This window comes from Hypanus sabinus, chromosome 4 (assembly GCF_030144855.1).
Source record: "Hypanus sabinus isolate sHypSab1 chromosome 4, sHypSab1.hap1, whole genome shotgun sequence".
Classification (NCBI taxonomy): domain Eukaryota; kingdom Metazoa; phylum Chordata; class Chondrichthyes; order Myliobatiformes; family Dasyatidae; genus Hypanus; species Hypanus sabinus.
The window spans coordinates 103665063-103688671 of NC_082709.1; the positions used below are offsets into that span (position 1 = coordinate 103665063).

Genomic DNA, 23609 nt, shown 5'->3' on the forward strand with positions numbered 1-23609 from the left:
TCTTAATACATCTGGAAAAAAAACCTTTGATATCTCCTTTGATATTACAGGCTGGCTTATCTTCATATTTCATCTGTTTCCTCCTTATGGTTTTTTTAGTTGCCTTATGTTGCTTTTTAGAAGCTTCCCAATCCTCTTAATTCCCACTAATTTTGCTCTATTTATGCCCTCTCTTTTGCTTGTCAGCCACAGCTACATCATCCTGCCTTTAGAATGCATCTACCCTGCACCTTCCGAATTGATCCCAGAAACTCCAGCCACTGCTGTTCTGCTGCCGTCCCAGCCAGTGCTCTTTTCCAATCCATCCGGGCAAGCTCCTCTCTCATGCCTCTGTAATTCCCTTTACTTCACTGTAATACTGATACATGTAACTTTAGCTTCTCCCTCTCAAATTGCAGGGTGAATTCTTATCATATTATGATCACTGCCTCCTAAGGGTTTCTTTATCTTAAGCTCCTTAATCAAATTGGATTCATTACACAACCCTCAATCCAGAATAGCTGATCCCCTAGTTGGTTCAAACACAAGCTGCCCGTAAAAAGCCATCTCATATGCATTCTATCAATTCTCATTCTTGGGATCTAAAATCAGCACGAACCTGATTTTCCCAATCTACCTGCCTAATTGAAATCATTCATTACTATCCTAACTTTGGCTTTTTGACACACCATTTTCTATCTCCTGTTATAATTTGAAGCCCTCATACTGACTAACATTCAATGGCCTGTATATAATTCACATCATGGTCTTTTAAACCTTCTAGTTCCTTAACTCTACCCACAAGGATTCTACATCTTCCAATCCTATGTCACCTCCAAGGATTTGATTTCATTTTTTTTAAACCAATACAGCCACACCACCTTGCCTGTCCGTATGATACAATGTATATCCTTAGATGTTAAGCTCCCAACTATAATCTTCACATAGGCACAACTCAGTGATGACCATCTACCTTATTTCATGTACTGCATGCATTCAGATATAACACCTTTGAGTTTGTCACCATTAACTGCAACTCCTCCCACTGATTGCAATTTTGTCTTATCATCTGTCTGTCCCTTACTGACAGTCTCACTGCACACTGCCTCTGCTTTTATACCTACTGCCCCATCCTCAGCCCGTCCCTGCCAAAAGCATTTAAACTCTCCCCAACAGTTTCAGCAAACCTGCCTGCAAGGATATAGGTTCTCCTTGGGTTCAGGTGTAACCCATCTCTGTTGTACAGGTCATACCTTACCCAGAAGAGATCCCAATGATTCAGAAATCTGAAACCCTGCCTCCTGCACCAGTTCCACAGCCACAAATTCATCTGCTAAATCATCCTATTCTTACCTCACTGGCACGTGGCACAGGCAGCAATCCAGGTGACTACCCTGAAGGTTCTGTTTCTCAGCGCCCTTAATTGTCTCTTCAGGACCTCCTCCTTTTTCCTACCTATGTCACTGATACCAATATCTACCAAGAATATTGACTGCTCACTCTCACCCTATAGAATATCATGGACCTGATCCAAGATGTCTCCAACACTGGCACTTGGGAGGCAACATACAATCCAGATGTCTCTATCGCATCTGCAGAATCCTGTGTCTGCTCCTTTACTATGGAATCATTATCATCACAGCAGTTCTCTTCTTCCTCACCCCCTTCCCTTCTTGAGCCACAGTGCTAGACTCAGTCCCACAGACCCATTCGCTGCAGCTTCCCCCAGTAGATCATTCCCCGCCTCTCACAATATCCAAAGTGATATTCTGATGGAACAGCCACAGAGGTATTTTTGCACTGGCTGCCCATTTCCTTTCCCTCTCCTGACAATCATCTTGGTACCAGTGTCCTACACCTTATGGTAGCTACCTCCTTGTAGCTCCTATCCATCACCTCCTCTTTTTCCCCATATTAAAGGTGGAGATGAATCAGCTTATAGGAGGGAGTTTGAAATTCTGACTGAGTGGTGCCATAACAACAACAACCTCTTACTTAGGTCAGCAAGACCAAGGAGCTGATTATTAATCAGGAAGAGGAAACTAGAGGTCCTGGAACAAGTCCTCATTGGGGGAATCAGAGGTGGAGAGGGTCAGCAATTTAAAATTCTTCAGTGTTATCAGTTCAAAGGGTCACACTTTCTTCATAATTCCACCTGTGTGCATTTGCGAAGAAAGTGTGGTAGCCGCTCTACTTCCTTAGAAGTTTATGAAGATTCAGCAATACATCTAAAATTTTGACAAACTTCTATAGGTGTGGTGGAGAGTGCATCACAGCCTGGTACGGAAACACAATGCCTTTGAACACAAAATCCTACAGAAAGTAGTGTACAAGTCCCAGTCTGTCATGGATAAAAACCCTCCCGCGATTGAGGGTTTTTACATGGATCATGTTACTGGAAAGCAGCATCCATCATCAGGGACCCTCTCTTATTGTCGCTGCCATCAGGAAGGTGGTACAGGAGCCTCAGGATTCACACCAACCAGGCTCAGGAAGTTCGTGCCCACCTTTCCTGCAACTCTCAGATTGGAATTAATCCAGTTTCGCTTCCCACCTTATCACAGCTCTGAAATGACTTTTACTAAGTTAGAAGTAAACTTATTATCAATTACCCCTCTTATTCCCACACCTATGGACTCACTTTCAAGGACTCTTCCATTTCACTTTCTCAATATTTATTGCTTATCGATTCTTTTAATTTTTCTTTGTATTTGTACAATTTGTTGTCTTTTGCACCCTGGTGGTCCGCCCTTTTGGTGTGGTCTTTCATAGCTTCTGTTATGGTTATTGGACTTACTGAGCATGCACACAAGAAAATGACTATCAGTATGTGGGAACGTACACGTACTTTGATAATAAATTTACTTCTAACTTAGTAAAAGTCAGTTCAGAGCTGTGATAAAGTGAGAAGCGAAACTGGATTAATTCCGATCTGAGAGCTGCAGGAAAGGTGGGCACGAACAGCCTGTTCAAGAAAACGATCGAGAAATAAATCAAGTTGGACACGGTGCTATAGTTTGCAAGAATACCGCAGATCTGAGAGGCACACAATTTGCTGAAAAATAAACCGCAGGTTCTAGCAGAACTTTAAAGTCGACCTGGGCGGATGGGGGTGGGGTGGGAAGAGGTGTTAGAAAGAATAAAAAGGAATACAATCGGCGCTAATAAACGGTAGCGGGGGCGGGGATTGCAGTAACTGGAAAGGCAAATACACTCGGCTGTGAAAAAGAAATGTTGGAAGGAAAGAGGGCGTCTCCCGGGCCAAGTCTGCAACGTGTCCCTAAGCATTGCCGTTACCCAAATAAACCCCGTCCTCGCTAATAAAGGTAACGGGTGCTCGGCCACGACAGGGCACCCCCACCCCCATCCCACACGCCTCTGAGGAAGAGGGCAGCAGGACGGGTGACCCGCGGGCTTCCCCCACCACAGGACCGTTAACAAGCGCCAGGAGGGGCGCCGCTCTTACTCACTCTTGGCTTTACTGAGATGCAGCGAATGGTCGGCGCCGGGCACCCGGAAAGCCTCCCCTGGATATACATGGCCCCCGGCGTAGTGGTGGCAGCTCTGCTGGCTTTCCGAGGTAACGCCGTGGGTCAGCACCACGGCAAACAGCAAACAAAGAGCGGCATGAGCACGGAGAAGGTTCGCGGGCTCCATAACACAACTGGCACGCATGCGCCAAACCTTTCACCCCCACGGGAAGGCGGGACACAGGGAGGCCGTTTAACCCTCTTGGCTGCCTCCGTTCATGAGAGTGGGGGTTAAATAAAACCCTTGCTGCAAATTGTCAGCTCGTCCAAAATTCAGCTGTCTGCATTTCACCTCTCACGACTTCATAGCTACACATCAAACACGTACACTTAATGGGTTTCCTGTGTAACTATATGAAACTCAGTGGCCTCTTCATGAGGTATCTCAAAGTGGCCACTTAATATATGTTCGTGGTCTCCTGCTGCCGTAGCCTATGTGTTCAAAGCAAATTTCGATGTGTTGCGCATTCAGAGATGTTCTTCTGCACACCACTGTTGTAACGTGTGGTTATTTGAGCTACTGTTGCCTTCCTTTCAGCTTGAAACTGTCTGGCCTTTCTCATCTGAGCTTGCTTTTTAACACGGTGTTTTCGCCCACTGAAATGCCGCTACAGGATTTATTTTTGTTTTGCACCATTCTCTGTAAACTCAAGAAACTCTCAGGAGATCTCAAGGAGTTTCTGAGATATCAAATCATCCAGTCTGACACCAACAATCATTCCACGGTCAATGACATTTCGATCACATTTGTACTATTAACGGTGGTAACCAACACAAGGTACATTACCGCCATCTACTGAGCATCATTCGGCACACTAAATACCTTTCTTCCAGAAAGACTTCTTTCTCCCACCGTCCCTTTCACAGTGGTGTCATTAAAACCCTGTATACGTAGTATGAGCTAAAGTCCCCTAACTATTAGCATTTCATTGTAAGATTTTAAAAAGTCAAAAGCAAAAGAAAACAGTTAGCAATCCTTCTCTGATCATCAGCTAACAAACTTATAGCATTCAATTGTAAAAAAGTAAAAAGAAAAACGGCATTAACAACCCTTCTTTGAAGTATGAATATTATTTATTCATTCTTAATAGCTTATTTTACCTATAGATTTCTTCTGCAGCTTTTAATTTTATTTTTTCTGTCCTTTTGTTTGTGCTGTACAGTTGACCACATCCGATATGAAAGTAACCAATTTTAGTTTATCAATACTCAACAAATCCTTTGTTATAAAATCATGCTCCTTACACACCAACTTTAATCTATCTGTATTCTGGATATAAAAGGTCTCATTGCTTTCTGAAGAGCCTCTGCTCATTTCCACCCAAGCACCTTGTACATACACAGCTGTCTTACATCAGGGCACCTTGTGTTAGCAGAGCTATGTTCCCCTCTACAATTGAAACTTTTTGGCCCAATGTCTCCTCCACAATTACCATAATCATGGTAATTCTCCAGCATATCTACAACACCACTTTATACTCCTACACACAGCTGTTACATGACCAAACCTCTGGCACTGAAAACATTTCAGAGCGGGCAGCACATATAACTCTTACAACCTAATTAACCTTGTCTGCCAAGTTCTTTCCATCAAATTTAATACACACCTGTTTATTCTTACTCCACCACAAAACCCTTTTAAATGTTTAACGTCTACAACTTTTTCCCCAACTGAATTATTTTTAACTAGGCCCATGAATATATCTAAAGGCACTCCGGTGGTTATGCCCAAAGCCACTATTGTTTAATATAATTCCCTGGTATTACTTTTCTTCCTCCCACAGCTTTTAACTTTAAAGCTTTTTCACATTGCTTACCATCCTTATAAAACACTAAGAGTGTCCCATCTCTTCAAGGTCTTGCACCCACAATAGCTCCTAATGCTTCTTGAAATCCTTAGTTAATCAAATCACATTGATATCTAAAACAGGCCTATATTCAAAACTCAGCAATATCTTAAACTCTTCCTTCCTTCATGTATTTAAATCCTGCCTACTGCCTTCATCTGTGGATGCCAAGCCACTGCATTCCTCAATTTAGTGATTAGTTTTCTTTTTCCCAGAAACCTGCCATTCATTTCCCTCCATGCAACTTCTATCTGGCAATACAATATCATAAGGGGCACACTCAAGGTGAATAGCCATTGTCTTTTCCCCAGAGCTGGAAAGTCCAAAATTACAAGGTGTAGGTGCTACCTATTAAATGCTTCCAATGGGGTGTGCCTCAATTAGCCTCAAGTCCAGCTCCTTGCCTTCACATGTGGCTTAGTTACAATGCCCAGTGGAACCATTTCTACTGACAGGAGAGGGAACAAAGGTAGATTACTGGCACCTTACAATCAGTCACTTCAGGTAGATGGGGCTTGTCAGCCACAGTTGGCAGCTCATCTAGAAGAAGGAAAACTCTGACCTCAAACGTCCACTACCTTGCAGCTGAATCCACTAATAGGGAAGGCCTCAGGAATAAACCCTGAGGGAAAATCTGGAGCCAGAGTCCCAAAGGCAGTCCTACATTGAGTTCCATGCTGACTGGCAACTCCTGCGATGCTGCTGGTACCCAACGATATCAGTCTCTGCCGTTCCTTTGGGTTCATCAGATATATGAAGAGGGCGAGCTTGCTACATGGGCATCAGCTTTCTCTCCATATGTACTGGGCAGGCTTGTGTATCTAGACAGCTTGGATGCAGCATCCATGGTCATCTTTGACTGATGGATGCCTCAGAGGTATAAAGTATTTGAAAAGGGGGAACTTTTTCCATAGAGTGGGTGGTGAGTACTGTATATGGAACGGACTGCCAGAAATGGTAAATTATGGTAAAAAGGGTACAATTATGACATATAAAAGGCACTTGGACAGTAATGTGGATAAGAAAGGCTTAAAGGGATATTTAGATTCAGATCCATTTATTTATCATATGTACATACATTGAAACATACAGTAAAATGCGACATTGGCATTGACAACCAACACAACCTAATGTTGCGCTGGGGACAGCCCAAAAGCATTGCCACACATTCCAGCACCAACAATGGTAAAACAACAATAACGCCAACAGCAATAAAACAAAACAACTGTAAAACAAGCCCCTTTCCCACAATCTCACCAACTCGCACAGACAAACTGACAGACCTCCAAACCCCAGGACAGACTGCCTCTGGAGTTCTTGGCCCTGGACTCACAGACTCACACACACCAGGCCTCCAATCTCCAGTCCCTGGTCAAGACTCCAAAGCTTGGACGCACCACAGAATTGGTCTTCGATCTCTGGCTTCATCCTCTGGTATCAACCCTGGGATCCTACCAATCACGGAACTTTGAACTCCAGGCCTCAATCTCCAGTCTTAGATCAACCTTTGATCACAGGACTTGCTGACTTGGTGGGGGAATGTTGGGGAAGGGGTGGTCACTAGCCTTCAGCTTCAGGGCCTGCTGACCACAGGAATCGCTGGTCTTCATCCTCAGTGCCTGCCAATCTGACCCCAGGGATCACAGACCTTCAACTGCAGGGTGCTCCAACCACCCTGCCCCGACTTCCCCCTCATCCCTGTCCCTAAACCCCAAAACACCCCCCCCCACCATCTCCAAAAACAATTACGTCAATAAACATCACAGACTTGATCCATCTTGAGCCGGAACCAGTGCTTCTTATATGGGCTAAATGGGGGCAAGTGACACTAGTTCAGTCAGGCAATTTGGTTGGCATGGATGAGTTCTGTCCCTAGGGCTGATTCTATGTTTTATGACACAATGACTCTTTGCTTCTATGCGCTTCCGACAAAGACAATGAGCTTACACACCAGCATGAAGCAGATGTGAGATGATTCATAGAGTTATACAGCACAGAAAACAAGCCCAACTCATTCATGCCAACTGAGATCTCTGTCTAACCCATTCCCATCTGCCTGTGTTTGGCCCTTGCTTGCCCAAAGCCTTTTCTATTCATTTAACTGTCTAAAACTCATAAACATTGTCTGCATCTTACTGCTTCGTTGGGTAGTTCATTCCATGTTAGAATTGGAACTGGTTTATTATTGTCAAATGTATTGAGATACTGTATAGGTACAAGCTTGACTTGCATGCTGTAGATACAGATGAAATCATTACACAGGTTGTACAAGGTGACAGAACGTGAATGAAAGAGAACAAGCAGTGCAAGTGTGATGCACCATCAGTAACTCTCTCTGAGACGTGAGGCGAGGTATCGGCTTTTATTGACTGGAAGAAGGAACAAGCAGTGAGTGAACACCATACTACGTCCTGGAGACTGAGAGGCCGGGCTCAGGCCTCGATCGCCTTTATACAGGGGCCTGTGGGAGGAGCCACAGGAGCAGTCAGCAGGGGGCGTGTCCAGACAGGTATACGCAGTTCACCACAAAGTGAATAATAAGATGCAAGATCTTAACAAGATTGATTGTGAGATCAAGAGTCCATCTTATCATATTAGAGAACCATTTAATAGTTTTGTAATGGTGAATTAAAAGCTGTCCTTCAGCCTGGTGGTATGTGATTTCAGACATTTGTATCTTCTGCTGGCTGGAGGAGGGGAGCACCCTCGATATGAAAAGTTCCCCTTCAAGTACCTTTTAATCTTTCCCTTCTCACCTTAAATTTATGCCTATGGTTTTAGACTCCCCTACCCTTGGAAAAAGACTGTGACCATGCACCTGATCTACACCCTCATGACTTTATATATAATGTCTATAAGGCCACCCCTCTGTCTCCTACATTCCAGGAAAGAGTCCTGGTCTATTCATGATCAGAATCAGGTTTAATACCACCGGCAAATGCTGTGAAATTTATTAACTTTATGGCAGTAGTACAATGAAGTATATGATAAATAGAGAATAAAAACTGGATTACATTAAGTATACTGTATGTACATCTATTAAATAGTTAAGATAAGTCGTGCAAAAAACAGAAATAAGTAGTGAGATACTGTTTATGGGGTTGTATCAAGAGATTCCGGCCACGTGACAGACGCACTGCCACCCGGCTGGACGGAGGACACACCACATGCCAATCAACATTTGGTCCATCCCAACCAATCAATGCACACCTAAATTATTGGTCAAGACCAGAGAGCCAAGACCAGTTTGCCTTTACTTGGGTTAGCAGACAATACACATTTTGTCGCCTACCCCAGGCTACATTCACAGCCCCACTATCTGCCATGGCCTTGTCTCCCGCGATTTATACATCCAATTCCCGCCGGAGATTTCGATTGCACATTATATAGATAATATTCTTCTCCAAGGTAGCTTCTGAGACCATTGTGTCAAAGGCCCTTCACATGCTAATCGAATCCCTCAGGGGACGAGCCTGGGCCATTAATATGGAAAAGATACAGGGCCCCAGCCAAGGTGACATTTTCATCGGAGTACAATGGAACTCCGGGCACAGAAGCATACCCGATGCCGCTAAAAATAAAATTTTAAATTTTGCCGTCCCCTCGAATAAAACTGACACACAGAGATTCATGGGGTTCCTGGGCTATTGGCGGCAGCATATACCCCACTTGACCATGCTTCTCCAGCCGCTCTATAGGATCTCCAGGAAAAAATCCACATTTCTCTGGGGGCCAGCGGAACAGGCTGCCTTTGATACGGCGAAACTAGCGGTGGAACAAGCCATGCCACTTTCTTCCCACCAGGCGGGTCTGCCTTTTGAGTTACAGGTCTCAGCGAGCGAGACGGTCGCTGAGTGGAGCCTCTGGCAGAAGACCCCAGGGCGTAGAGTCCCCCTCGGTTTCTGGACTGTCCCTACCTGAAGCAGCAGTGCGCTACAGCCCCTGCGAGGGCCAGCTGCTAGCCTGCTACCTGGCGCTCCTCGCCACAGAACACCAAACAGGCACCGACCCTGTCGTCCTTCGCCCCCATCTCCCCATAATGCGATGGGTCAAGTCCCCCGATTCTACCCACAAGGAGGGCCGTGCCCAGAGGTCCTCCATTGTCAAGTGGAAGTGGTACATTGCCGACTGGGCTGAGCCCGGTCCTGAAGGGGTCAGCCGCCTCCATGAACATGTCAGGGACCCTGCCCCTGACATCCCCGAGGTACAACCCTCCCCAGCATGTTGGGGTCAACCCTTCGATTCCCTCGACCCCAGCAGGTTCACCGACGGCTCCAGCCGCTGGAAAGGGGGTAAACAATTTTGGAAAGCGGCAGCACTTCATCCCGCCACGGGTAGAATTTTAACCACCGAGGGAGGGGGGGGGGGTCCAGTCAACTTGCCGAGCTGGCGGCAGTAGTCCTCACCCTCCAAAACACCACCGGACCAGTCCACATCTATACTGACTCCTGGGCGGTAGTCCTCACCCTCCAAAACACCACCGGACCAGTCCACATCTATACTGACTCCTGGGCAGTAGTCCTCGCCCTCCAAAACACCACCAGAACAGTCCACATCTATACTGACTCCTGGGCAGTAGTCCTCACCCTCCAAAACACCACCGGACCAGTCCACATCTATACTGACTCCTGGGCAGTAGTCCTCGCCCTCCAAAACACCACCAGAACAGTCCACATCTATACTGACTCCTGGGCAGTAGCTGATGGCATTGTGGTGTGGATGGCCCGGTGGCAAGACGTGGGGTGGGAAATACACGGACGTCCCCTGGGGACGGCACCACTGGCGTTTCATTTGGGACCAGGCTACCCACAGAAAAATTTCTGTCCACCATGTGGATGCCCATACCCGGAAAGATAATGAAGAGGCAACGTTTAACGCTGCTGTCGACCAGGCTGCCCAAATATCATCTGCCACCACTTCCACCTGACACAGACCCCAGTGCACTAGCTGCGTGGGCACACCGCAAAGGTGGCCATTTAGGGGCCGATGGCACGCGGCGCTGGGCTGAACAATTCGGTGTCGCCTTGACACTCGATCAATGTCAAACCTCTGTAGATAACTGCCCCATCTGCCAGCAAGTCAAGCCACAGGACTGGCCGGTAGGGCCACCGGGCCACATTCGTCGCGGCACGGGGGCAGGTCGGGTATGTCAAATGGACTATATTGGACCGGTCCCGCGACAGAGTAAGCAGCAGTATGTCCTCACAAAGGTGGACACATACTCGGGTGTCCCGGTGGCAGTGCTCTGTGAGAGGGCCGACCAGAACGGCACCTCTCTCTATGGGGTCCCAAGGGAGGTACAATCCGAACAGGGCTCACACTTTGCTGGGACCAAAGCCCAGACCTGGGCGGCTGAAGCGGGGATCTCGTGGCTGTTCCATATACCCCACCACCCCCAGGCATCGGGCTTAATTGAAAGAATGAACGGCCTCCTCAAGGAAAAGATCCGCACTCGGACACCCTCCCGCACGCTGCAGGGGTGGCTAAGTGTCCTTCAGCAGGCGGCTGACCAGTTAAACACACGGCCCACTAGCCAAGGGGGATCCCCACTGGCCCGCCACCCGGCACAGTCCCCATCTCCCGACTGGGAACCCCCCGAACCCCCCGAGACCGAGGACTCGGGCAGAGTACGGATCCGACAGCCGCACAGCCTCCCCAGAAAGGGAGAAATTGTCGCGCACGGTCCAGGGGACACCCGCTGGGTTGCCATTCTGGATAAATCTGATTTGTCCTGTATACATACCCGGCATTTAACCAGCCGGGAATGAGTTTCCTGCTACAACTACCTGCACACCCACCCCGCCCCCCACAGTCTCCCTCTACAGGACAATGGTGCGACTCCGGTCGTCCCTCCTGGTCGCTGCGATGCTCGGCTCCGTGACAGCTGCCAACACCTTCCTCAGGGTCGCTTACGAGTTTGCCGGCAACACCAACAGATCGGACTGCTGGATCTGCTTGCGGGCCCCAGCACACAATGACGATGCGCTGCCACTCACGCCGATCCCGCTGGATGACATCGAGATGAACTGTTTACACAGACTGTTTGCTCCTGTTGGTTTGGGTATATCTGTTTGGGGGTCCCTGCTGGCAGTCCCCCACCACTCGCCTCCCACTACACAACATCTTGTCCCTTGACCCCCGATGGGGTCGGTGCTTCAGGAACTGGTATTTCCCTCCCTACAATTTGTCCTCCACCCGAGTCCCCACCCTCAGAGTTATTCCACAGCCACTGAGCAGACCTAACGAATGCTGGTGCAGACTCCGCAATGAGTACACTTCTAACTTTTCCGTTGGTCACAGCAACTGTGAGCGAAATTGGTACCCAGATGCCCCAGTGACTGCTGCGGACAGTGCCGCTAAGCTGGGAGCTCCCTGGACTCTGAACGGGACCCACTGGACCTGCGCCTACCCGTGGCTCCCCACCAGCTAGTGTGGCTGCTGCTTTCCAGCATACGTGGTGCCCCTCATCCACCCCCTGAACGACCTTGGGGAGCATCGGAGTACAGCAGCCACCGGGACAAGAGGGCCATTACAGAGGCAGAGAGGTTCTGGGTGATAGCCTTTCCCAGTTATGGTACGGCCCAGCTGTCCCGGGAGGTGATCCAGCTGACCAGTGTGCTCGAAACTCTGGCCACCGAGACGGCAGTGGCACTGCAACACACGGAGGATGGTACGGCCCGGCTGTCCCGGGAGGTGATCCGGATGACCAGTGTGCTCGGGACTCTGGCCACCGAGACGGCAGTGGCACTGCAACACACGGAGGATGGTCCGGCCCGGCTGTCCCGGGAGGTGATCCAGCTGACCAGTGTGCTCGAAACTCTGGCCACCGAGACGGCAGTGGCACTGCAACACACGGAGGATGGTCCGGCCCGGCTGTCCCGGGAGGTGATCCAGATGACCAGTGTGCTCGAGACTCTGGCCAACGAGACGGCAGTGGCACTGCAACACACGGAGGATGGTCCGGCCCGGCTGTCCCGGGAGGTGATCCGGATGACCAGTGTGCTCGAGACTCTGGCCAACGAGACGGCAGTGGCACTGCAACACACGGAGGATGGTCCGGCCCGGCTGTCCCGGGAGGTGATCCAGATGACCAGTGTGCTCGAGACTCTGGCCAACGAGACGGCAGTGGCACTGCAACACACGGAGGATGGTCCGGCCCGGCTGTCCCGGGAGGTGATCCGGATGACCAGTGTGCTCGGGACTCTGGCCACCGAGACGGCAGTGGCACTGCAACACACGGAGGATGGTACGGCCCGGCTGTCCCGGGAGGTGATCCGGATGACCAGTGTGCTCGGGACTCTGGCCACCGAGACGGCAGTGGCACTGCAACACACGGAGGATGGTACGGCCCGGCTGTCCCGGGAGGTGATCCAGGTGACCAGTGTGCTCGAGACTCTGGCCAACGAGACGGCAGTGGCACTGCAACATACGGAAGATGCCCTCACCCGAACGGCGGCAGAACTGACAGCTGTCAGGATGGTCGCCCTGCAGAACCGAGTGGACTGGACTACCTGCTCGCTGCTGATGGTGGAACGTGTGCGGTGGTTGGTGAGGAATGCTGAGTCCAGCAACATCACCCACTTGGCCGCTCACATTCGGGACTCGGTGGCTAAAATTCAAAAATCAAGGGACAGCTCCTCCAGCACAACATCTCATGGGGCAATTGGTGGCTGTTTGGGTCCCTGGGGGGTGGTGGGCAACTGTCATTCACTGGTCCATCGCACTCCTTCTTGTAGTCATAGCCATTTCTATACTATGTTGTGCATGCCAGATGATTAAAAGTGTCTCTGCATTTATTTAGCTGCTTAAAAATAGTTATTTCTGGTATACGTGATATTGTTTCACCCTCTATGTGGTGCGTCTTCCGAGGGGTGGAGTGTATCCAGAGATACCGGCCACATGACAGACGCACTGCCACCTGGCTGGTCCGAGGACACGCCACATGCCAATCAACATTTGGTCCCTCCCAACTAATCAATGCACACCTAAATTATTGGTCACCTTAATTGGATTATTGCGCCCAGCCCCATGCTATAAAAGGTGAGACTTGTGCCTGGCTCTCTCTCTCTTACAGACCACCTCATTGGAGGTAAGTGCATTGATTTATGTTTGGGAAGGTTTATCATTGGTCCTGGTAAGGGAGCCACGGCTATCCAAGGTCAAGGGGGATAGCTGTCGTAGTGCTTTTCCCTTGTTCTTTGTATGTGTAACTGTACCCTGTCCCCACACCGCTTTCTGTGTATTGTACAGCAGACCCGACCTTCCCCACACGTGTTAACCCTAAACGTTTTTTTGTTAGAATTCTGTAGTTGCTTGTGCTGACCTGACTTCCCCTTGTAAATAAATTCCTTATTATTAAAACTGTGTGTCCAGGCCTCTACTGTTGAGACTCAAAGAACCAGTTATTTTCCATCACAACAGGGGTCAATGGCCATTTAGAAATCAGATAGTAGATGGGAAGAAGCTGTTTCTGAAACACTGTGTGTATGTCTTTAGGGTTCTATACCTCCTTCTTGATGGTAAGGAGAAGAGAGCATGTCCTGGGTGGTGGGGATCCTTAATGATAGACACTACTTTTCCTTGAAGGTGTCTTGGACACTACAGAGGCTGATACCCATGACTAATTTTACAAGTTTCTGCAATTTATTTTGATCTTATGCAATAGCGCCTCCCCATACAAGATGTTCTCCACGGTATACTTGTAGAAGTTTGACTGTTTTTGCCGACAAACCAGTCTCCTCAAACTTCTAATGAAATATAGCCAGAGTGTTGCCTTCATCAATATGTTGCGTCCCAGTTAGGTCCTCAGAGATATTGACACCCAGGAACTTGAAGCTGATCATTCTCTCCACTTGTGATCCCTCTGTGAGGATTGGTTTGCGTTCCCTCATCTTACTCTTTCTAAAGTCCACAATCAGCTCTTCAATATTGTTGATATTGTGCAAGGTTGTTGCTGCAACACCACTCAACTAACTGGTATATCTCACTCCTGTATGCCCTTTCTTCACCTGAAATGGTTGTATCATCAACAAGTTTATAGATGGCATTTGAGTTATGCTTAGCCACACAGTCATGGGTGCAGAGAGAGTAGAGCGGTGGAGTAAGCACACTTCACTGTGATGGGTCAATGTTGTTTGTCAGCGAGGTGGAGATGTTGTTTCCAATCCACACAGATTGTGGTATTGTGGTTAGGAAGTCGAAGATCTAGTTGCAGAAGGAAGCACAGAGGCTTGGGTTCTGTAGCTTTTCAATCAGGGCTGTAGGGATGATGATGTTAAATGCTGAGCTGTATTCAATAAACAGCATAGCATCCTGACATAGGTACCGTATCTGCATTCTCCAGGTGGCCCAAGGCTGCATGGAGAGCCACTGAGATTGCATCTCCTGTAGACCTATTGGGACAATAGGCAAATTGCAATGGGTCCAGGTCCTTCCTGAGACAGGTTTTCATTCTAGCCATGACCAACCCCTCAAAGCAATTCATCACTGTCGAGGTGAGTGCCACTGGAGGATAGTCATTAGGGCAGCTTACACTGTTCTTCTTGGGCACTGGTATTGTTGCCCTTTTGAAGCAGGTGGGAACTTCCAAACATAGCAATGAAAGATTAAAAATGTCTGAATGCCCCCACTAGTTTGTTGGCACAGGTTTTCAGAGCCCGACCAGCTACTCCATTGGGCTCTGCCACCATGTGAGGGTTCACCCTCTTGAAAGGCAGCCTGACATCAGCCTCCAAGACAGAGATCACAGGGTTATTGGATGCTGCAGGATCCACATAGCTGTGGTTTTACTCTCCCCTTCAAAGCAAGCATGAAGGCATTGAGATCGTCTGGCCTAGAAGCATCACTGCCATTCACAATGTTGGGTTTCACTTTGTCAGAAGTAATGTTGACATGCATCCGATGTCACCTCCGATCTCTCTTGGAATTGTTTCTTGGTTCTTGAAATAGTTCTCTGCAAGTCCTAGTTTTCTTATATGGACCCTAACCCTAACCCTGGGACTGGGTCATCAGACTTAAGTGCCACAGATTGAAGCCCTCAGCAGACGACGAACCTCCTGGTTTGGTTTGGGAATGTATAGCGCAAGTTCTTGTAGGCACACAGTCATCCACACAGATGCAGTCAGTGACAACTGAGGCATTCCCATCCACACTTGAAGATGAATCCCTGAATACAGTCCAGTCCACCGATTCAAAGCAGTCCTGTAAGCGCTCCCGTGTTTCCCTTGTCCAAACCTCCTTGGTCCTCACTGCTGGTGCTGCAGTCTTCAGTCTCTGCCTATACTCAGGGAGCAGAAGCACAGCCAGGTGATCAGACTTTCTGAAGTGTGGGTGTGGAACAGCACGGTGGGCACTCTTGATGGTGGTGGAACAGTGGTCCAGTTTGTTGTTTCCTCTGGTATTACAGGTGATTTGTTGATGCTAATTATTTGGTGACTTTTTTGAACTGACCTGGTTAAAATTCCCCAAAATGACGGGGAAGGTATCCTGCCTGTTGATTACATTTCTCAGATCATCTCGAGCCTGTTTCACACTGGCCTGAGGTGGAATGTACACCACAACCAAAATCTCCCACAGCGGGTAAAACGGCCGGCACTTAATAGCAAGGTATTCCAGGTCTTGTGAGCAATATTGACACATCACCGACACAGTAGTACACCACGAGGAGTTGATCATGAAGCATACATTTTGCATCCTTTCCATCTTAATGACATCTTTCCTTGCTCTGGGTGACCAGAATTGTACACAATACTGCCATTTTGGTTTCAGCAACAACTTGCACAATTGCAACACCTACACTCAGTAACCTGGACACTGAAGGCAAGTGCGCCAAGCTCCTTCTTTGCCACCCTCTTTATCTGTGTCACAGAGCTATATATGACTTTCCAGCTACATACAAAATGCTGGAGGAACTCAGCAGTCAGTGACAGGCAGCACCTATGGCCGATGTTTTGGGCTCAGACTCGACCCAAAATGACAGCTGTACTCTTTTCCATAGATGCTGCCAGGCCTGCTGAGTTCCTTCAGCATTTTGTGTGTGTTGCTTGGATTTCCAGAATCTGCAGATTTTCTCTTGTTTGTGATATGACTTTCTAGGTTTTTGCTGTTCAACAACACTCTTGAGAGCCCTATCATACACTGCGTAAGTCCTGCGTTCACTGCACTACTAGTCTCGGAGTTATCCACAAACTTACCATATTCCACACACAATATGCTGATGGAACACAGCAGGCCAGACAGCATCTATAGGGAGAAGCGCTGTCGATGTTTCGGGCCGAGACCCTTCATCCCTTACCATATTAACAACATTCCCATCTAAATCATTAATATAAACGACATACAACAGTCAGTGGCGTATCTAAGGCATGGCAGGTATGGCAGATGCTCTGGGCACCACTTGAAGGGAGGGGGGGGCGCCACCGAGCAGTTTCTATTAAAGTCAGACAAGCCATCATCGGATAGTGAAAGAAGAATTTTCTTCAGCTGTATGATCTGTCTTTGATTATCATGGGTGAGAAGCACTAGGGTGGCCTTATTTCAGAGCATTGTGTAAGAAGACCATGAAACGTTTCTTCATGAAGAAGAAAAGTGGAGCTGAAGGAAAAAAGAGATGAATGTTGGAGGCGAGAAGCTAAAGAAGTCGAGCAAGTTCTTCACGCCATTCTTCGAAAAGCCCAGAACAAGCAGTTCGACGCGTTCCAGGGAACCCGGAACAAGTAATTCGACACTTTCCACGGAGTTGCCTGCCCCTGCTGCAAGTTTGTTAGAATCCGAAGGTGGATCAAGTACAGATGCGCCACAAGTCGAGGAGGAGGTCAAGTCAGATAAATCCGAGAATAACGAGATTAAGCGTGAGGCTGCCACAGAGAACGTGGACATGACAGGAGGGGAAGACGATGGTGGTGGTGGTGATGTTGAATTTATTGACAAGATTTTACCTGATGAGATTGAACCTGACAACACTGAACCTCGCGAACTGGATGGTGTCAAAGAGCCTCAAACTGTCATACCAGAAATGATTGAACAGCATGACATTGGACTTCTGAAGTTCAACAAGGACATTGGAAAAGCAATTCTGCCTGACGTGTTCAGAACAGAAATAATAAAGCTGGGATCGAAGTATTTCCAGAACAGTGAGGGGCCTTTCCCACCAACCGCTCAATGAACGGTTCAAGGGTTCAACGGTTCGACGCGTTCCACGGAGCCCGGAACAAGTAGTTCGAATCATTCCACGGTTCAAGGGGAAATTGGGAAATGGTCGTAATGAGGAAGTGACTCGCTCATGGCTGGTCTACTCCTCTTCTAAAAAGTCTGCATTTTGTATCTGTTGTCTCCCCGATTCCCGGTCAGACCATCAATCCTCATTGGAGCAGGAAAGTGGATTCAACCAGTGGAAAGCGCCTGAAAGGATTAGTGTTCATGAAAATGCCAAGAATCACCGGGAATGCTTCACACAGTGGAAAGAAATGGAAAGAGATTTAGCTGGAAACAGGAGTTACTGACACAATATTTCAGTCATAGATTGAGAAGGAAAAGCAGAAGTGGCGTGATATCTTGACGAGAATCCTTCACTGCATAAAATTCCTTTCGACTCAGATCCTGGCTTTGTGAGGACACAGGGAGTCACTTCAGCTAGGTGATGGCTCCAATGTGGGAAATTTCCTTGGCTTACTGAAACTACTAGCCATCTTTGACCCTGTCATAAAATAACACCTCACTCATGTGGGAAGTCTTCCTGGATCCACGTCTCATCTTTCACCGGGTGTCCAGAACGAATTCATCCACGTGATGGCATCCACTGTTCACCAGAGTTTACTGAGAAGCATTCGTAAAGCCAAGTACTATAGTCTCATGTTCGACTCAACTCCTGATCAGGCACACCGTGAGCGGATGTCAGAAGTAGTGAGGTATGCGGAAGTTGATTTTGAGAGGAAAACAGTCCGTGTTAGAGAGTCCTGCCTTGGGATTTTATCCAGATAAGCCAGAAGGATGCTGAGAGCTTGGTTGAAGACATCTTGAAACAGCTAGAGAAGGACGAAGTGGAGCTAAAAGATTGTGGGTCACGGTGCTACGGCAACGCTGCTGTGATGGCTGGTCACAGAAGTGGAGTTCATCAAAGGATAAGTGAGAGAAAACCTGGCAGTGTTTGCGAATTGCGACAATCACTCACTCAGCTTGGTGGGTGGATATGCAGCCAAGCAGGATACAATGAAGGTCACGTTTTTTGGAACCATCGAAGCTCTCTATTTGTTTTTCTCTCGTTCAACACAGTGCTGGGAAAAACTCAAAAACGCCGTGCCTGTGGTTGTGAAATCGGAGTCCGAAACCAGGTGGAGTGCAAGGACAGAAGCAGTGAAGCCCGTCAACATGTACCTTGAGGAGATACTTCAAGTTCTCCAGGACATGATAGACAATGAAAACAAGACCAGTGAAACAAGAAGTGACGCAAGTCAGCTGTACGACCTCATATTGAGTTACGATTTTCTGATATTGCTAGAATTTTGGAACAAAGTACTCATTCGCATTGACCGTATTAAAAAGAGACTACAGGATCCTAGCATGAGCTTCCACAATGCTGCCCTGGATCTGAAAGCCCTCTGAGATCAGTTTTATGATGAAAGAGAAGTGTTGGTCAGTGAGGCACTTGACGAAGGAGTCAGTCTCTGTCAAGAATGGAATATTGAAGTTGAAAGACGTCAGAAATGAATGGCTGATGAGAACTGGAGAGACGCTGGGTTAACAGCTAAGGAGGAAATAGAAAGAGTCATGAAGGGAACACTCGACAGTCTTCACAGAGAAATGGACGAAAGGTTCGCTCGTTTGCACGACACTGACGCCAAGTTTGGGTTCCTTCTCGATGTCGAGGGACAGTTACGGCACCGACAGTAACGACCTAAAGAAGTGCGAAAATTTGGGCGAATTGCACAGCTCTGATGTTGATGGACAGCAGCTAAATGAAGAAATTTTGGATTGCAGAATGTTGGTGTCAAGGCGGGTCATCATGAAAATATTAAGACTTGAAGAGCTTCTAGAATTTATAGTTCAGTATGGAGATGAGAGCACTTTCCCCAATCTTCGCATTGGTATTCAGATAATGCTAACCATTGCAGTTTCCATCGCCAGCTGTGAGAGATCATTCAGGAAGTTAAAACTCATACTTTCGTATTTGAGAGGCTCCGTGGGTCAAGGCAGACTCTGTGATCTTGCTCTGCTGAGTGTAGAAAGAGACGAAACTGAAAAAAAAAACTGACTTTGATCACATCATAGACCAAGTTGCATCAATGAATGCAAGGAAGGTGCAGTTATAATTTTCATGTAGTGCCATAATTAGTTAACTAAAAAATTAACGAGATTGACTTGTATTTTTGAGCTGCTATTTATGGTAAAGTTATTTAAAAGATGGGTGTCAGACGTTTGGACAGGGGCGCAATTTCAGTGCTTGCCGTAGGCGCTATTTTCCGTAGATACGCTCCTGACAACAGTACCAAAGCCCGGAGCGCACCACTAGTCACAGGTTCCCAGTCTGACGAACCGTCCACTGTTACTGTCTGTCTCCTCGAACCGAACCAATTTTGTATACCATTGGCATGCTCACTGTGTTCTGTTGTATGGTGTCCCTTTGAACTGTGGTGCTGCTGCCACTGCAAAAAGCTCATTTTCATAGCATTTTTACCATTGGTATAAATGTCATGAACCCTTCGGACCAGCGAGGGGCGCCACCCAGCGGCTGGTCTCGACACCTGAAAATCATTTCTCTATTAGAGTTGTTTAATGACTGCTTTTATCAATAAGCTGTCGCTGCGTTTTCCGTGACGCTCGTTATGTGAGTACGTTTCCCTTGTGCTTCTCGTTCTTAAGTGATTAGTTTCTGATTTCATCCGCACGGGTTTCCTGTTCTATTTAAGTTTATTCTGACTAGCGCTGAGTACTCAAGTCCCGAGTAAATGAGCTTTTAGCTTGATTATTTCTTGTATCATTCTCCGTCTTTAATTTCTACTGCTGAGTCCGAAGATCGGTCCGACAGGACAGCCAGTCAGGGACCCGCGGAGATTGACCGGCTTCGCACGGCATTGGCCTGCTAAGGACAGACCGTTAGGCGGTACGAGTAAGTTTCTGCTCTCGGTCCTTTCGCGCAGTCACCTGTGCGTCCTGTGTTTCAAGAACTATCGTGGAGAGTCAATAAACCCGCCGGCCCTGGAATGAGACTGATCACGGGTTTTAAATCGATGTCTGATTACAACCTGGAGTGTTCCCTTGGGACAGAAGTAAAATGGCCTATATACTTTCCCTCCTCTCGGGCAGAGCCCTTTCATAGGCAACGGCTTTGTGGGAGAAGGACTCTCCATTGGGTAGTGATAGAAATTGCATTCTAAGAATGATGAGGGTATTTTTTCATCCCGCTGGGGCTCGGAGGCATCCGGCAGACCCCTCCAGCTGCGCCTGGGAGAGCGGCCGACCTCATTTCCATGTCCTGCCGGCAGAAAGTGGGTGGAGCAACGAGCTGCTGTTTCGCCAGAGACTGAATGATCCGTTTGAAGTCGTTCTTGGGACCATATGGAGGATTTGGAGAAAGTTGAGGACACAGCCATAGCAATCGACAAGTATTTCTGAAAGAAGGGAGAAACGTGGCGAGTTCACCTGGGGAGTGGGAACCAGCACTACCCAATGTCGACCCCAGTTCATCAATCAGATGACCAAGGCAGATCCCCGCAGTCTTCTCCGGAAGGATCCATGCAAGTTTAAGCAGCGGCCAATCTGGACATCAGAAATTTAGAGAGGAGGGTTCTTCAAACAGGCCACTGCCCGGCGGTAAAGGGCAGCGTTACAGATCCTTGACCAGCGGCCAGTCGGCGTTTGGGAGTGATTAGTAAGACCAACTTAAAGGAAGGTAGGGTCAAGTACAGCAGTCATAGTTGGAGTGGACATAGTCGGAGAGTGGCTTTATATCGTCGAGGTTTCACTCAGAAAGGAAAGAAAATGTATAGTGGAGAGGATGTTTCCTACCGTGGGAGAGTCTAACACCAGAGAACACAGCCTCGGAATAGAGGAGTGGCCTTTTAGGATGGAGATAAGGAAGATTTTTTTTAGCTGCAGAGTTGTGAATCTGTGGAATTTGTTGTAGCTGTGGAAGCTAAGTCTTTATAAATATTTAGGGCAGAAGTTGATGGATTCTTGAGTGGTCAAGGCATGAAGAGATACAGGGAGAAGGCAGGAGATTGGGGCTGAGGGGAAAATTGGATCAGTCATGAAATGTTGGAGCAGACGTGATGGGCCAAATGGCTTAATTTTGCTCCTATATTTTGTGATCTCACTTGGGAGACCAGCTCCCCTCAGTGGAGCGAGGGACATGAATGAGGCAGAGGTTTTGCTTATATCGTGGTAGGGCTGGCCACTTCTGAGTCACCTGCCCTGAGTGGTCAGGAGAGGAGAACTGTACCGATCTCTAAGCTCTTCTGCTTCATCTAGTCCCAGAATGGTTTTACCATGTCTATTAACTTGGGGGAGACATCAATGTTCTGTGAGAGTCTTGGTAGACTCTGGTTCTGCCAGGGATATTTTGGACATAAGACTGGCAGAGAAAATCTAAATTCCCGAGGTGCGTCTTAATCAGCCTAACTCTGCTATGGCCCTGAATGGTAGGCTGCTGGAACCTGGACAAATTGATCTCTATTTGACTATTGGGCGGCACGAGGAGATGATTGGTTTTCATGTTCCTTCTCTAGACACTCTCCTAATCCTTGGTTATCCATGGTTACATCTTGACCCTTGGATTAACTGGTCTTCTGGCGCCATTCAGGGTTGGTCGACCCTGTGCCATGTAAAGTGCCTTCCCAGAGGTTTTGAGAGGCTTGCTGTAAACAATGTCATCTGTTGAGTTGCTTCCTGACTCCTGAAGACTGGACTTTAACTCAGTGGAGTTGTCTAGAGTGCCTTCAGAGTAATTGGATTTGTTGGAGCTGTTCAGCAAGAGGAGAGTCTCTATGCTTCTCCCTCATAGGAATGACTGCACCATCAACTTACTACCTGGAACATGTCCTCTCCTGGGAAGGCTTTGTCTTGTCTGCTCCTGGGAGGCAAGCTATGGAGAATTAGATTAAGGAAGCTTTGACATCTGGGTTTATCCAACTGTCCACTTGGCCTCCCAGAGCAGGGTTCTTTGTATCCGAGAAGGATGGTGGACTGACACTGTGATTCCAGAGGTATAAATAGAATTACAATTATGAACTGCTACCCACTTCCTCCATGGTTATAGAGTTGTTACAAGGAGCACAGCCTGTACTTAAACAAGACCAATGGAATGCCTACAACCTGAGGATTTGAGGAAGATGAAAGGAAGACTGCTTTAATGTGACCATTAGATACTAGTATCTGGTGATGCCATTCAGTTTAGTTAATACTGCAGCAGTCTTTCAGAACTTAATCAATGGTGCACTCCAGGAGATGCTTAACCCCTTTGTCTTTGTTTATTTTGATGATTTTTTTTTGTCTCTTCAGGAACATGTTCACCATGTACTGAGTGTTCTTCAATGCCTACGAGAGAACCAACTTTTTGTTAAACTTGGAGAAAATTTCTCATCTCAATTCCCAATGAGAATTTGCAGTCGGACCCCGAGAAGACCCAAACTGTATGAAATTGGCCATAACCTGCATCAGCCAAACAGATGACATTCTCCGATTTCTATTCATGCTTCATTTGCAATTTCAGTGCAATTGCAGCTCCAGTTACCAACCTCACTAAAAGATCTACTGGGTATATTTAATCTTGAACATATCTACTGTGGCATCTGTACTTGTTTTCCCTGATTCAGAGCTTACTTTTGTAGCAGAGGTTGGAGCCTCAATGAACCATCTCAGACCAAAAGCTACACCCACATGCCTTCTCTGCTGCCAAGATGAAATGATATTGCTTGCTGTCAAGTTGGTAATTGAAGAATGGAGGCATTGGCTGGAGGGAGTGAAATGCCCCTTTTTTTGTGTTTGAACCAGTCAGAAGAACCAAGCTTGGATTCAGGATGCCAAGAGATCAAACTCTCAGCCGGCATGCTGGTAATTATTTTTCAATGGATTCAATTTTATTGTTACATACAAATCTGGTTCAGAGAATCTGAAACCAGATGCTCTTTCTGTGTAGTTTGCAATGCTAGATAAGGAAGTCCTGGAGGCCATTCCCCCCAATTCAAGGCTGGTGACTCCTGGCTGGGGATAGATTCCCTGATGCGGAGGGCTCAGGAATACCATGAGGCTGGCAATGGGC

General features: G+C 47.5%; 1 protein-coding gene across 1 annotated transcript in view; it reads right to left on the minus strand.

The window, feature by feature from the left end:
• prdx4 (peroxiredoxin 4) overlaps positions 1-3659 on the minus strand; it is a 33305-nt gene extending 29646 nt beyond the window's left edge. The window contains exon 1 of the mRNA XM_059967799.1: positions 3450-3659. Within this exon, the coding sequence (XP_059823782.1) occupies positions 3450-3654 (205 nt within the window). The 5' untranslated portion in view covers positions 3655-3659. The remainder of the gene's footprint in view (positions 1-3449) is intronic.
• Positions 3660-23609: the final 19950 nt, after the last annotated feature.